This window comes from Zonotrichia albicollis, chromosome 16 (genome assembly GCF_047830755.1).
Source record: "Zonotrichia albicollis isolate bZonAlb1 chromosome 16, bZonAlb1.hap1, whole genome shotgun sequence".
Classification (NCBI taxonomy): domain Eukaryota; kingdom Metazoa; phylum Chordata; class Aves; order Passeriformes; family Passerellidae; genus Zonotrichia; species Zonotrichia albicollis.
Window position 1 is genome coordinate 5,538,118 of NC_133834.1, and position 14,687 is coordinate 5,552,804.

The window sequence follows — 14,687 nt, forward strand, 5'->3', positions numbered from 1 at the left end:
CTTCCAAGGTTCCAGACAAGTATTTCACCATTTTACTGGATTATCTGCAAGGGCTTCAGGGCAATGCACGAGACAAAACTGTGCAGAAAGCTGAAGCTTTTATGAAGGAATTTGATGGTTCTGATGGAGAAGACCCAAACCTGCTGGGGAAGTGTGAGCGCATCAGACAAGTTCTACAACTGCTGTCCTGAGAGTATTTCTGTGTGATAATTGTTTGGTGGAGGGAAGGACAGCATGTCACATACAGAGGCTGTAGAGGATTTGTAAAGATAATGCTAAATTTTATACTTGTAATTTTTTCCAATTGAAAATATTTATCATGTTTTGAGGTGATGAAATAAAAATAACATATATAGCCCATAGTATTGCTATTAATCTTATTTCACCTCTTTAGAAGAATAAACCTCTCTCCCTCTCATTAGTTTTTCTACATCTCCCCCTCTTAATTACTGTTAAATATGAGGAACATTGCAGCTCTTAATATGAAGAGCAAAGGAACCAACATAAAGCCTGGAGGGTCTTTTACAATGGCAGCTTTTAAAATGAGTGTACAGTAGAGTGCATGCTCAGCCAGCTGTAATCTCTCACTTTCAGCTTCAGAAGGATGTCACTTGAATTTGAGAAATATCATTTTCAGTCTGTTGAACACAGGTTGTATAACACAGTTGCTTATTAGTACTTCACACGGTGATCTGGAGATGCCATCAGCTCTGTTGGTTTTCTTTTTATATTTTAAAGTTTTCAAATGCATTAGGACAATTGTTTAGATACTCAGATAATGCACAGATGGGAACAGATCAAATCCTTGACTATATGTGGTGAAATCATCACATTGTAGCTAAAATTAGCCTACAATCAGAAGTGCTGTGCTGTATCCAGCCTGCCAATATTGCATTTTCCTCTTCCTCTTGCAACTGGCATCCAAAAGAGTTAATTCATGTTCATTCCTTTTGGCAGGGGACATTTGTCTCATGAATGTGCTGAAAGTGAGGCTTTCAAGTAAAAACCAAGGACATTAATTACTCAAAGTTGGATGATTGGCTTATTTAATAACACTGGTATTCAGACAGAGTTCTTGACCTGATTCTTTAATGTTTCTGCAAACATTGTTCATACTTTATTAATAACAACTATATGAAATGTGTGGTGGTGTAGAAGAGTGGCTGTCTTTGGGAATTACAACTTTAATTTGGGTGGGTGAAGGAGGGGAGGATCTGTGGATATGCAGGCCTGATTTTCCAATAAGAAGCATTTGAGTGGATTTGACAGCTTTCATCGTCATGGCTTAGTACAAATCTTTGAAAGTATGAAATGTATTACTAATAACAAATAACTTATGCTTTCTGACTTACTGAGAAGGATGTTTTCAGCCAAAAAAGACTAGAAACCAGCATGCCCTCCTCTAAAAGAATAACTGGGATGGAGTTTGGCACAAGAAGGGGCAGAATTGAGCGGCAGTGTCCAGGTTCTTCATTGAGCTGCTGACAGTGCCTTCAGGGCACAGCTGGATGAAGGCTGCAGAGGAGGCAGAGCCAAAGCCTTTCTGAGCTGTATAACACTGATCTTCCAGTGAGAAACCTGGTGAAAAGGATCTGTAATAAAAAGAAGTGATCCTGACATTTAGTGAACTCATAAAGATCATTTGGGTCGTATATTTTACATGTGAGAATGCGCAGCTGGGAAAAGCTGCTGTCCCTCCAAGCAGAAGCTGATATTTGTTTCTTTCCATGAGGGAAAATAGGAATTTTTCAGGAATGAAGTTTTCAAAGTATCTTTTTGTGAGTTTATCATTGCATGTTAGATGTCAGAGAAGAATTTTTGTTCTCCCTCAAGACATTTGAACATCACCACTTTGATTTCTCTGGCACACAAAAATGTGAGTCCTCATTGTGCACTCAATATACCTCCTAGCTTGAAAGCACAAGCACATTGCAACTGCACTTTGGAAAAGAATTGTAAAAAAAGATGATGAAGGTAAGATCTGGGCAAAAATATGGGAGCATTTTATGATGATGTATTTGGCAAGATTTGCATTTCCTGGACCTTGGTTCTGACCATGTGCAAATGCTGACAAATCTGTAAGAAGAGAAGCTTTGTAGATCAAGAATGTCATGTTTCATTTTGTATGAAATAATATTAAAAGCACACAAGGCCTGTCAGTCTGGAGGCCATGTGAACAGTAGTATTTGCAAAAAAAACAGAGCCTCTCACCAGCACAATAATGGACCACTGGGTGTAGATCCTGCTCTGCTCTCCTCTTCCTCGTCTGCAATTCCAGCTTTCCCTTCAGTTCCACTGATTGCTGGGGGAAGGTCATGGTCCTGGGGCTCTGCTTCTTGCAGTTATGGAAAATTCAGAAGCTACAGTTGAAGGTAATTGTTGCTGTGGTTGTGTTTGGCGGAGAAAGCAAAGCATGGTGCTTCCTGCCATGTGCCTTTTGCTGTAGGTACTGTCCAGTGGTCAGAGGGGTCTTGAATTGGGTAAAAGATTTGTGAAACTGCTGCTTGGTGGTGCTGTGTCTTGCATATCAGAGCTCAATATGAAATGAAAGAGTTGTCTAATATTTGATGTTGTAGTGCAAATAGAAAAGACACTTTAATTGCATTTCATTTTTTTACTTTGCACCTTTTCTTCAAGAATCTTCAGCTGTTTGTTTTGGCAAACAAGTCATCTTCACAGCAGCCAGGAAATGCAAGAGCACTCATTTTTGGGAGATCTGTATTGCTAGATCTGTTTCAAAGACAAGATTGTGAGGACCCAGAGAGTTTATCCCACAAACTGCCAATGCTGTAGTGCCTCTGGCAAGCACATCTTGCCTTGTCCATGTGCTGTCCACCGCACCAGCCTCTGCTTCCTGCTCAGCCTGGCATTTTCATCCCTGGATTTACATTATGTGATGAATAAGTCTAGAAAAATCTCCTCCATTGTGCATTTTAAATTATTTATCTTAAATTATTAAGTGTGTAGTCAGTTCCTGAATTCCTGTAGCTGGTTGGAGCTGTGTGGGAAGATGTCATCTGGCACTTTATTCCCTTTTTGTCACTTGGTCATATACAGTTTTCAAATCTCTGTGCTTGTTTCTTAAGCAATCAGATGGGCACAGATAGAACAAAATCGTGTCTTTGCCTCTGTTTGAATCAATCTGCTGTGTTAATAAAAATTGCATCCCAGGCTAGAAGTAGCAGTGTGTACAGAATGACAAATTACATCTTCATCTGCCTGCACTAATCGCCTTCTAGTCGAGTTAATCTGCATTGTGTGGCTCTGGCTAGCAGAATGCATGTCCTAAGAGAATGCTGAAGTCAGGACTTCCAGGCAAAATAAAGGAACACTAATTACTTAGAATTGCTTAAAGCTGGAACTGTGCCTCTAATGGAAGCACTAATTACTCAAAATTTGACAGTGGAAGAATTTCCCTTTAATTTGGCTGATCCTGCTATGGGTTGTGTATCTATTTGGTTCTCCACTGTCTGCCCACAATTTTAATTTGTTATCACCATTGTAAAATTACTGTGTAAATGAATTGTGTTTGTATTTGGAAAGGGCATCTTGGACTTGTTGAATGCGTAGTTTATTTCCTTATTTCCTGTCACTGGAAAATTGCTCTGCTGTGTTTCTCTTCATTTTAAAGCAAGGTGATTATTGACTCATCTCCCATTATTTCAAATAGCTTAGAAATGTACATCTTTGGTTTGAGCTTGGGGGTTTGGGGTTTTTTTTGTGAGTTTTTCTAAATTTTGCCATTGAGTAAGGCAAAGTAAAAAACATTAAAATCTACTCCCATTTCTGCAAATCAGTGTCAAAAACAGCAATCCTAAAAGAGATTTAAGTTGCAAAATCAAGCACTCAGAAAATTAGAAAACATAAGAATGGAAAATGTCTGTGTAATTTAAATTTTACTCTTCCATGCATATATGGTAGGATGGAACTTCTTAATTATGTCATCAAGGCTGTGTTTTCCTTTGGGTGCAACTGGTAAGTTATTTATTCAGTGTTTTCCTTGCAGCTCTGCTGCTCTTCCCATTTTCAAAAGGTAGGTCTACAAAGCAGTCCCAAAGCCAGAGAAGTAACTTTGCAGTCGGGCTTTGATCCTGCACAGAAATAAGTAGGAACTTTCCTTTGGTGTAGGAACTAGTCATAGATGTTTCATCACAAATGTTCCCTTTAAAACATGTTTTAATGTTCTGATTCATTTACAGTCAAAATACCGAATTGATGTTACTTAATTTAAATCCATTTTTGTTGACATAAAACTTTCCAGTGGCTTATTCTGGTTTAGCCCTTTGGTTTCCTTTTATGTCTTCCTTTCTGTACAGCTGAATGAGCTTGTTATTTCTGTCCCTGCAAATAGGAATATTAGTTGTTTACAGTGATTCCAGTCATACAAGGACACAATTAAATGTCCTTGCCTGTACAGGACAAGCTCATTTTCACAGTGATTTATAATTATGTTCTATTTTAAATTCTTCATAAGAACTTATATAGTCAACAACTTAAAGCGGTTTTAAATAATTATTATTTTAAAATAAGGGGTATTTTTCCCTTCAAGGAGCGTAGAATAGCAAACTAAATAAAACTAATTAGTAAATGGTGGGGGAAGGGCAGAGCAAAACAGTGGTTTATCTTTCTTTGTCAAAACAAAGCTGAATAAGAAGCTTGTGCTACTAAGAAACTGGTGTTGCAGACATAGAGGGAGGGCCCTCTGGGTACAAACAGAAGAACACTCATACAGTTGCTCTTACTGATTTTTTTCCTTACATGCAGAAAATTTTTGGCATTCCCCGACAAAACCCACAAAAACACCTACGTCAAAAAGTTAAATAGATTTCAAAATCAAATCCTTAAAGGTTAAGAAATGCCACATGTATATAAATGGCCAGAAGAATTAAAATTCTACCTCTCTGTGCCTCCAGCCTGGAGACTGAATGAAGGGGGATTGTGTTAGAGGCAAACAAGCAAAAACCTCTAAATTATGTGAGCACATAGTTAAAATTGCCAGATACCCTTCTGTTCATAGGAATGTGGAGTTACATTCCCTATTAACTTTAGTTATTCAGATTTTTCAATGAATATTTTCTGCTAATTGAAATATCACATCTGTGACAACTTAAATCTATCTCCCCAAGGTCCCACGTGTATTTTATAAAATTGTGAGCCATGGGACACAGGATCTGCCATTCTTACTTGCTTACAAATAGCCAGACCAGCCGTGGCAGTGTGAAAACCATCATTTGCTGTGGAGCTCCTTTGGACCCGAAGGATGTTTGGCACTGTGTTTTCCTGTATTGGTCTGGAGGTACAACAGGCTTTGGCAGCATCCTTTGTACCAGCCAGGCTTGCTTAAGCTCCATGAAATTGCCCAAATCTGGCGCAGGGATGCTGCTGATGGAGTTTGCCAGGCAAGCAGTGACATGAGCACCAGGGTCCCAGCTGCTCAGGATGCTCAGCCCATGGCTTAGTGCCCTCCTTGCTGCCTGCTCTCACTCCTGAGCTGCTGGGAGTTGCCACCATTTTATTTGTCTGCTTTCCATGGGCTTAACTGGACTAAACAAACTGTTTCAAAAGCTATCTTGAGAAATTGAAAACTTCAGCTACGGCGATGGTGTTTCTCTGGTAGCATAGATACATGTAAACAGACTTTATGTGTTTCACATGGATTTCACAGGACCCTTTATTAGAAGCAGAAGCTCCTGCAGGGTCCTGGAAAGGACTGATCAGCATCCTGATTTACCTTGTTAAACAGGACTGGTATTTCTGTGAGCTGTCACAAATAAATGCTCAGTGATAGGCACAAGGACAGGCAGCCAGGAAACCATGTATGGGCATCAACTGTGCCAGAGGGCAGGGATGACAGTGAGGAATGTAACCTCCTGAAGTTCCCTGGTTAAGGCAGAATGCCGCCTGGCACAAACCCTGGCTGCCAGAAGGTTAAAAATAACAAATAGCATCCCTATTACATAAGGAAATCTTTTGTCCCTGTTTAATGGGGCACTGTGATATGCCGGAAAGAATAAAGATGGAGCTTCTCTGAAGTCTTGTGGTTAGTGCTCAGGGCCAAGCCAGCTGAAAATACCAGGGCTGATTGCAAGCAGGACCCTGTGTTCAAGCTGCTGGCATTAAACAGGCAAAATCTGGGTGAAGTTCCAGTGTCTAAGCATGCTCAGCAGCAGCCTCAGCCCATTTACTGCTCTGGTGGCATCCCAGGGCCAGGAAGGACTTTGGGTCCTGTTTTGTGGTGATGGTGTTACTACAGTATAAACACAGAGGATTTGTATGTCCAGAGCAGCCTCAGAACCCTCTGGAGGGCTGCATCCAGTGCTGAACCACTTCTGGATTCTTGCAGGAAATGGATAATGGAGCAACTGTGGACATTCTTCAAACTCACCCTAGCAGTGCCATCAGCCTCACTTGCCTGCAGGTCCCCCCCAGCCCCATGAAGGAAGTGTCTGCTTTGGTTTCAGTTACAAAATGAACCTGAAGTGTTGGTAATGCTCAGGAGACTCTGTCTGTGATGAACCTGCAGCCTGTGTCCAAGCCACAATCTCCTGTTCCAGTGGCAGCTTGCAGGACTGTCAAGGCAACGCTGATTTCCAGTTTGACTGCTCAGCTCTGCCTGTACCATCCTCTCCTTGGCTGTGATCCCTCTCAGGTCAGTACAGCTGTTACTTGTAACCCTTACCAAAGATTCTTGGCAGCTTTCAGTGCCTGCTGTAGCAGGAGCATTTGTCAGCAGATGGTCCTCACGCTTCCCTTTTAGGTCCCCAGCTGTACCCACACCACCCCTGTGCACCCAACTGTGCTTCCACTTTCTGTCTTTGTGTGAAAATGTGCCTTCAGGGGCTTGGCACTTCAGCGAGGATAGCAGGAAGTATTGAGGATTGAAAGATCTTGATGTTGTAGTTATAAGAATGGAACTATCCCTAAAATATCCCCCACAATCCTTCAGGATGGCTCTGGATTTCCATCCCCCCAGCTCTTCCCTGGGGATGTGTCTCGCCAAATAAATGCAGACCTTGCATCTGGATGTGCTTTTGTTTGGAAGAGACGAGGCCAGTCTGAACCTCATCCTAGACTGGGTGTCTTGTGAAAACTGAGAGAGTGGTAGAAGTTATTTAAGCACTTGTAGGAATGCCTGAGATGAGTGAAAAGGAACCTGCAGACAGAAGGTTTTCAGTGCCCAGGTAAGGCTGGGATGCTCTGCCTCTTGTCTGGGCAGTGACATGTGTTGGTGCTTTCCAGCATCCAGCCTGTGTGTGCCTCCTCTGGCTCCTGGGTGCAGGTTCCAGGCAGGGTCATGGAGGGTCACTCTAGGCTGTCCCTTCATGGAAACAAACCCTCACTGGCCAAATTACACGGTTGTATATGAGCCCCTCAGCAGTGGGAAGGGTGAACATGGTGAAGGAGCAGTGGCAGGGAGATGCTGCTCTTAGAAATTACTAATTCCTTGTAGAGGACACACACCTCAGAACCCAGATCACTGTCAGATATTTTTATGATCAAAAAGAATAAAACACTTTATATAATTTGAATTTCCAGTGCTTTTAACATGGTGCTTAATCTCAGAGATGGACATTCTGCAGTGGGCAGATGGTTGCATTATGAATATTGTACCAGAATCTTTCTTGCCTTCCTGTGCAAGCTCCTGAGTAGATTACAACTTAATTTAACTGATAGATGGAAAAGTTCAGCTGGCTGAATTAGTAAAGAAGATGAGGAGGAAGACAGCTCATCAAAGTTAGGAAATGCATAAGTTAAAAATAGGCCAGGCATTGCTGTCTGGTTTCTAGGTCTGATAAAACTCATTCAGAAATTACCACCTGTGCAGCAATATGGCATGAAACAGCTCTCTGCACTTTATTGTGTTACTTCTCTTTTGAGCAGCCAGCTACAGAGCACAGAATGTGGCAGGAACACTACAGCAAACTTGACAATTATTTCCAGAGATTGGTTCAGTCCTAGAAAATATTCATTGGCTCACTAAAAAAAACAGGGGTTCCCCCGTTGTTTTCTAAATCCTTTTTTTTTATTATTGCAGCTGTCTTTGGACAAAGGGAGGGGAAAAAAGTGACCACAGAGAGCTCAGGGTACATCTCTGACATTGTTTAATGAGAAAACAGTGACTGTTGTTGAATCACCCTGCTAACACAGAGCAGACAGAGCATCTCAGTTCATTTCTGTTTGGCTTTTGTTTTGATGGGTCCCAGCAGAAGCTGAAAGGGTGGCAGGTGAGCCTGGGTTTGTGCTGTTCCCCACACTGCTGGTGGTTACTGCTCCAAGAGAATGAGGGGAATGTGACCAATGCTGTCTTTCTGCAGACAGCATGTCCTCGCTTTTCTGCTCTGTTTGTGACAGTGTCCCACTCCTTGCTAATGGAACAGGATTGCAGTCAGCAGAATGGATCAATCAGCCTTTATTTGCATCACTGCTGTGGGTCCTGTCTCACTCATAAAGTTGCTTTAATGATTAAATTAAATTTTTGACTCGCTCTGTAGCTGAAGGCACTGGTGGTTTGGATTGTCCAGAGGAGCACTGCAGAGGGTGCTGGGTGGGCTCCTCACTGGTTCTGGAAAAGGGCACCTGAGTGCAGGTAATGGGGAACAGAAAACTCATGTTTTAGACAGAAATTGTCTAAAACTCATGTTTATACAGAAAACCAGTTCCACTGCAATGTGGAACTGTCTGCTGACTAGAATTGGCAACAAAAGCACACGTGCCACAGAAGTTGCTGATGCTTGTAATTCTTTTTGATTTTAGGACTGAAAGGTATTTCCAGTTCAACCAGTTACAGGAGGGTAATTATCGATCCCATAAAACTTTTTGCCACTGAGATTTGAAAATTACAAAATACCACACACTGATGCCACAGCCCCATGGATTAAAACGTGCTGCAGCTTTTCAGAGTGATTTTTTAATATGTGGAAATGATAAAATAGTTGTCTCAGAGGAAAACAGACAGATGTCTCAGCTGGCTTATCTAGAAAATCCTGCCATTTCTCTCAGACATGACCTTTACCTAGGTCATCCTGCCTTTTTTGCAACTCAACTGGATCATTCTGATGGGCACCAGCTTGACATAACCTTGAAATGGGTTCAAAATCTGGCCCAAGCTGTTTTGTGGATAGAAGAAAGTAGAATGCTTGTAGTCCCTTTCTGATTGTCAGGATGCTAAGGCTGTAATTCAAGTCATTAGGCTTAGTGTATAAAGCCCTTCATAATCCAAGTCTTAAGAACCTGAAAGGTCGCTTGTGGTCCAATAATCCTGAATAGTAAATGTGATGAGCTGGCAGTGACTGTCCTGATCCTAAAGCATCTCTCCAAATAAAGGCTGCTCTCTGCCCCACAAGCATATGCACGTTATTTCCAGATGAGCCAAGAGGCTGGGCAAGGAGTAAGCAGCTTGCCTGCTGAACAGCTTTGTGCAACACTGATTGGTTTGAAATTATTTCATTAACTGGACTGAAGGAGTAGACAAGAGGATGCTGGAGGTTTTAAGGACACACCCTGCTCTGGCTGCAGTGCTCCACTGGAGAGGTCTTTGCTCATCACCAAGATCCCTCAAACCCTCCCCAAAATCTGCTAGTGCAGCTGCTGATGTGGATGAAATGAGCAGAGGTTGCTTGTTATAGGAATGGCTCATCCTGGTCTAAGAATGCTGTCAGAGGTTGTTTGTGTTCACACAAGTGGTGGGGACAGGGAATGTGAGACATCTGGCCAGAGGTGCAGCAGCTGGCATTAAGCAGGCAGAGAAGACCTGGTGGGTCCTGGGTGGCCATATCCTACAGTGACCCCTTTGCAGGGATCCAGAAGGGATCCAGTGGCTTTGTGGAGCAGCACAGAGAGGGGGTTTGGTGCCTGGCAGTGCAGGATGGCAGCGTGCCAGAGCCCCATGGTAGTTCTGTGGGAGGAAAGGACAGATGTGCAGGATGCAGGCATGGACTAATGGCATAATCTACAGGGTCAGTTAAACATGAGCATTTAAGGAGCTCAGTCATTTACTCACCTCCTTGATATCTCCTCTGAAAGATGCCAGAGAGGTAAAGAAATGGACTGAGAACATGGAACCATTTATGGGACCACCCTCTTGGTGCCTGACCCTCCTTTTCATGCCTGTTTTTGTGCTGAGGGCAGTTAGATGTCAGCTGGGACTAGGGCTGCATGACTTTGTTTTTCCTCTTAAATGTCTCCTTGCCTTTCAATTTGTTCAGTATTTGAACTGATTTTCATCTTTATATTGCATTTATTTAGTGCTGCTCTGGATATGGTTATTTTTGTGCCCTGAAGGGCCTACTTTGCCATTCCATTTTAATATATAACTTCTATTAACATCAAGGCTTGCTGCATGCATAAAGGGGCACTGAATAGCTAAACTGTACTTAAATACCTGTGACCCCTTGACTCTTCTATATGGAATGATTATTAATGCTTTGTCCTTGCTGTGTTTCATCAGAAGATGCTGCCACACCAGGCAGAGCTGGGGAGGTCTGATCATCCCTTTATTACAGATGGGTAAAACAGAGGAAAAGAGATTAAAAGATTTGCCAGGAACACAGAGCAATCAGTGGCTGTGCTGAAAATAGAAACCAGGCTCCTGGTTTCCATTCCCCAAATCTGGCCTCTAGACAACACTATATTAAAAATGTAAATGCAAACATAGACCATTTTTCCTTATTCAGACCTTTACTGTGACAATTTGTGTCCTTTTGACTCTGTTTCACAGAATAACCTGATAGCATTTGGACCAAAGAACCAGGAGCTGTCTGGGCTGAGCTCACTGGATGCTGCCAAGGGAACTGGACTGGACCACCAAAACCTCAGAGTGACCAAAGAGCTCATGGCAGAAGGTGGGAGGAGACTTGTGTCTATTTTGAGGCAGAAAAGTATTCAGTAGCTCTAGGCTACTGTTCAAAATACTTTGATTACTGTATTTAAGGAAGCCAAAAGTGATACTGTTGTGACAGCCAGTCCCTCAGCCTTTGTATTCTAGAAAATATTCTCTCTTGTGATGCACCACAGATCCAAAGCTGGCAGCAGAAGGACATGCAGGCATTTTAACTGTTTGCTATTAAGTCTGCAGATGATGGGTAAATCAAACACAACTGAGGTTTGAAATGCACAGCCAGAAGGGAGGAGTGAATTGGGTCTCACTGAGGAATGGCACAGCTGCAGGGCCTCCTGCTCTTCACAACAGAGATGCTGGCAGTGCCATTACTGGGCTCATTCCTTTGGGCTTGGCCCAGCTTTATTTCTGTTCCCATATTGTTCCTCCGTGCTGTAAACAGGCTTGATGATCAAAAATATAAAAATAGCATATGGATGCAACCCAACCAAACAGCCAGAGTAAACTTCATGGGAGAAACTGGATTTAGAAATGCACCCCTGAGTCATGCCAAAGAGTCCACGTTAAAGGCTTTTTAAAGAAGCAATTAGAAAGCAGTCTCCTTTTAAAGATACTTCCCAGAGCTTATTACAGGGACAGAACATGCAAATTAGGGCTAAATTCTGCCTATGTCCCTCATGTGCATGTCTTTGTGTGAGCAGGGTTGGAGATGTGGCTGCACTCGTTCAGAGCCCACAGTGACAGCAGCGTGGGGCTCACTGCGGTGCCCAGAGGAACTGGGAATCCAGAGGGAACATGGACACATCATCACTGGGACACCTGACAGGGAAAGTGAGTGTTGTTGGAGCCTGTGAGGGACTGACCCCACTGATTCAAGTCCTGAATTTCTGCTGTTGTTACTGGCAAGCTTAAAATAAACATTGGGGAAACTCAGCTGGAGTCAAAGGGATGAGAGTTGGCCTTGCTGGAGTTGATGCATCTTCCCTGAGGCATCTCATCCCAGAGCTCAGGACCCTCTGAGTCCCTTTCCACTCCACAGAAGCCCAGAATAAGTGAGATGAGATGAAACATAAATCAAGATGGCAAGCTGAGGACATCCCCTCTCTCTGGAGTTAGAAAGAGCCTGGATTGAGTTGTGGGACCAAGGATTGCCCATCTGCCCAGAGAGTGGGGACATGGTGGGGAGGTGGCAGTGTCTCCTCAAGGCTCACAGGCCTGGGGTAAGGGTTCAGCTCAGCTCAGGTGGGCTCAACCTTGAATATTTTAGTGTCTGGGAAAAGCCTCTTTAGAAAAGATGTTCTGTGTCATCTTCATGCTCACTCTTGAAGTTGTAGCAAGAAAAAAGCAGTTTTCATTAGCAAAACTGTTTCCTTTTGCCCTTTCTGCTGGATTAGGAGAGCAAAGTCTCACTGCTGAAGACTGAACATGATGCGGTTTTCAATGTTCAGCCCAGCAGCTTCTGAAATACCTCCACATTTTGTGAGGTTAATAACGCTGTAGTCACCCATGCTGAAATTTTTACTGGTCCAGGCCATATGTCTCTGACCTAATTAGACTTTTACTGGCTAATGGTTTATGGAGCAAACCTCTGAGGGTTTTGTGTCTGGTTCCTGAAGAGTCAGTCAAGAGGGAAATGCAGCTGCCTGGTGCTGTGCTCCTGCTTTGAAAGGGGCAAGTGCCTCGTTCACTCACTGCAGGCTGATGCCTGTCCGTGCTGTTAACCAGGACAGATAATACTGATACATTTTAACTTAAAATTAGTGATTGGATTAAATATTAATCTGTAACCTCCAAAAGAGCACTGTGCCTCTTTGGCTGGTGATGGTGTGGATGATCCATTAGCATTTCTGAACCTCGCAATTTGGAAATCCCTGAAACGCTTCCAGGGCAGTCAGGGTTTGTTTAAAGCAGCTCTTAGGTGGAGATGAGCTCATTTCTCAGTATTACCACTGCAGAGACCACAGGTATAAAATCACAGGCTAGATTTTGCAACTGCAAATCATGTTTCAAGGGCTTCATGGGTGTTCAAGTACCCAAATTGTGATAGATTTTGTTACTTCATTACCTGCTGGGGGCACATTTACTGTGTTGCCCCTTATGGTGCACTTGTTAGTGGTGACTGCTTCTGATCATGTTTCTGTCGGTCTCATGTGCCCTTTGAACGAATCTTTTCTCTTTTCCATTTGGATTTTTCTTCTCTAGGCCAGTGATAATGGCACTTCTTTAGCTGGAGTGCACTTCACATTCAAGTGAAAGGTGCAGTGCTGCTGCTGCCATGTGTCACAGAGCCCATGCAGTGAGAAAGAGGATGGGACTTTTCAGAGACAATCTACACAAGGCTGCAGAAGCTGGTATCATGCTTAACACCATTTAAACACTTTAACTTTCGTTTGACAAGTGCCTGACCTGCAGCTCTGGACAGAAAACCCAAAACCTCCCAAACCCAGTGGGAGCTGCTTCCCCCAAGCTCCACTCCATGACTCGAGTTCACAATAGCCTTCCAGCCTGGAAGGCAAAGCTTGCACATGGATTAATGGCTTAAAGGAGCCTGCTGGGTTCAGGGTCAGCAGCATTTTGGCTGTGGAAGGCTCAGAGGAGCTGGAGGGTGGGTTTGGGGGGTGGATTTGGGCCAGAGCTTGGTCAGGGCTGTCCTTGCTCAGCTGCGCCAGGCGGTGCCGGCTGTCGGCACGTGTTAATTAGCTGAGGAGAGGGGTCCAGGGCAGCTTGTGCTGCTTCAAAGGGCCCTTCAGGGGAACATCTAAAACACAACTTGCAAGAAAAATAAATGAAGGAGGGCTCAGTTTTTTCCTGTGGCCGCCTGCAAGCTGTGGCCCTGAGCAGAGAGTGCTGCTAAGGCCACCCATGCCGGAGCTGCGGCTCCTTCCCAGTGACCTGTCCAGAGCCCCCAGGCCCCAGCAGTGCCCCAGGACACAGCCCCAGCACCCCTGGCCTTGCTTAGGGACAGCAGTGGGGAGGGAAAGGCCACTTTTTAGGATGTGACCTGTCAAACCCCAGCTGGGACCCGCCTCGTGCTCTTGGCCAGTTTGGGGTGCAGCACTCAGGGCTGTGCAGGTGGAGGCTCTGCCTGCTCCTGATTTTGGGTTTCTGTGGAAGAACTGCCAGTGTCAGGCTCTGTCCATGTCCCCAGCCCCACCTGCTCTTGGCTGGCCCCAAGGTGCAGGGAAGCACCTCCATTTCTGCTCTCTGATCCTCTTTGTTCAAGAGTGTCTGATTTGGATGGGCTCAATCCCCAAATAATTCTACACAGCCCAAGGAATAACTTTCTTTCCCAGCTGCAACCCTGGGGATGTTTCAGTCCCAGAGCTCTCTGCTTTTTCTTCTGGGCTTCCTTTTCTGTGATTTCTCTTGTGACTTGTGACATGACCCTGCCCTGACAGGGGAAGTTTTGATTTCTTTTTGAGAGATCATTTACTCCTAGATAAACATTAATTTTCATTTTAATTTTTAACCCGTGTCTCTGTGGTGACAATGCTTTTGTAGGCCATCTAAGAAGCTGTTATCTTTGCCCACCTTTGCCTTTTTCATTTGCTTCACCCAGCAGGTAATGAGTAACCTGAGGGCTGGCAGAGGTGGTCCCACTGCTTCCTTCTCCATTTTCTTTGGAAATCATAAACAAATCTTTAGTATCAGAGTGACATCTCCCTGCCCCTTGCTTTTGTTAATTCCCACATTGTGTGACAATGCCATTGCTGCAGTGTGCCCTGCTTTACCTTTTCTCTGCATTTCTCCCAGAAATGCTGATGGGGCAGGGAAGGAGCTGAGGCAGCCCCAGAGTGGGGCTCCAGGCACAAGGGCTCATTCACAGCAGCCTGACACACACCCTGGGGCT

The 14,687-nt window shown here is 43.9% G+C and overlaps 1 protein-coding gene across 1 annotated transcript in view; it reads left to right on the forward strand.

The window, feature by feature from the left end:
• Positions 1–3,582, forward strand: part of CHLSN (cholesin) — a 122,949-nt gene extending 119,367 nt beyond the window's left edge. Inside the window, 1 exon segment of the mRNA XM_074553204.1 lies at positions 9–3,582. Within this exon segment, the coding sequence (XP_074409305.1) occupies positions 9–191 (183 nt within the window). The 3' untranslated portion in view covers positions 192–3,582.
• The last annotated feature ends 11,105 nt before the right edge of the window (positions 3,583–14,687 follow it).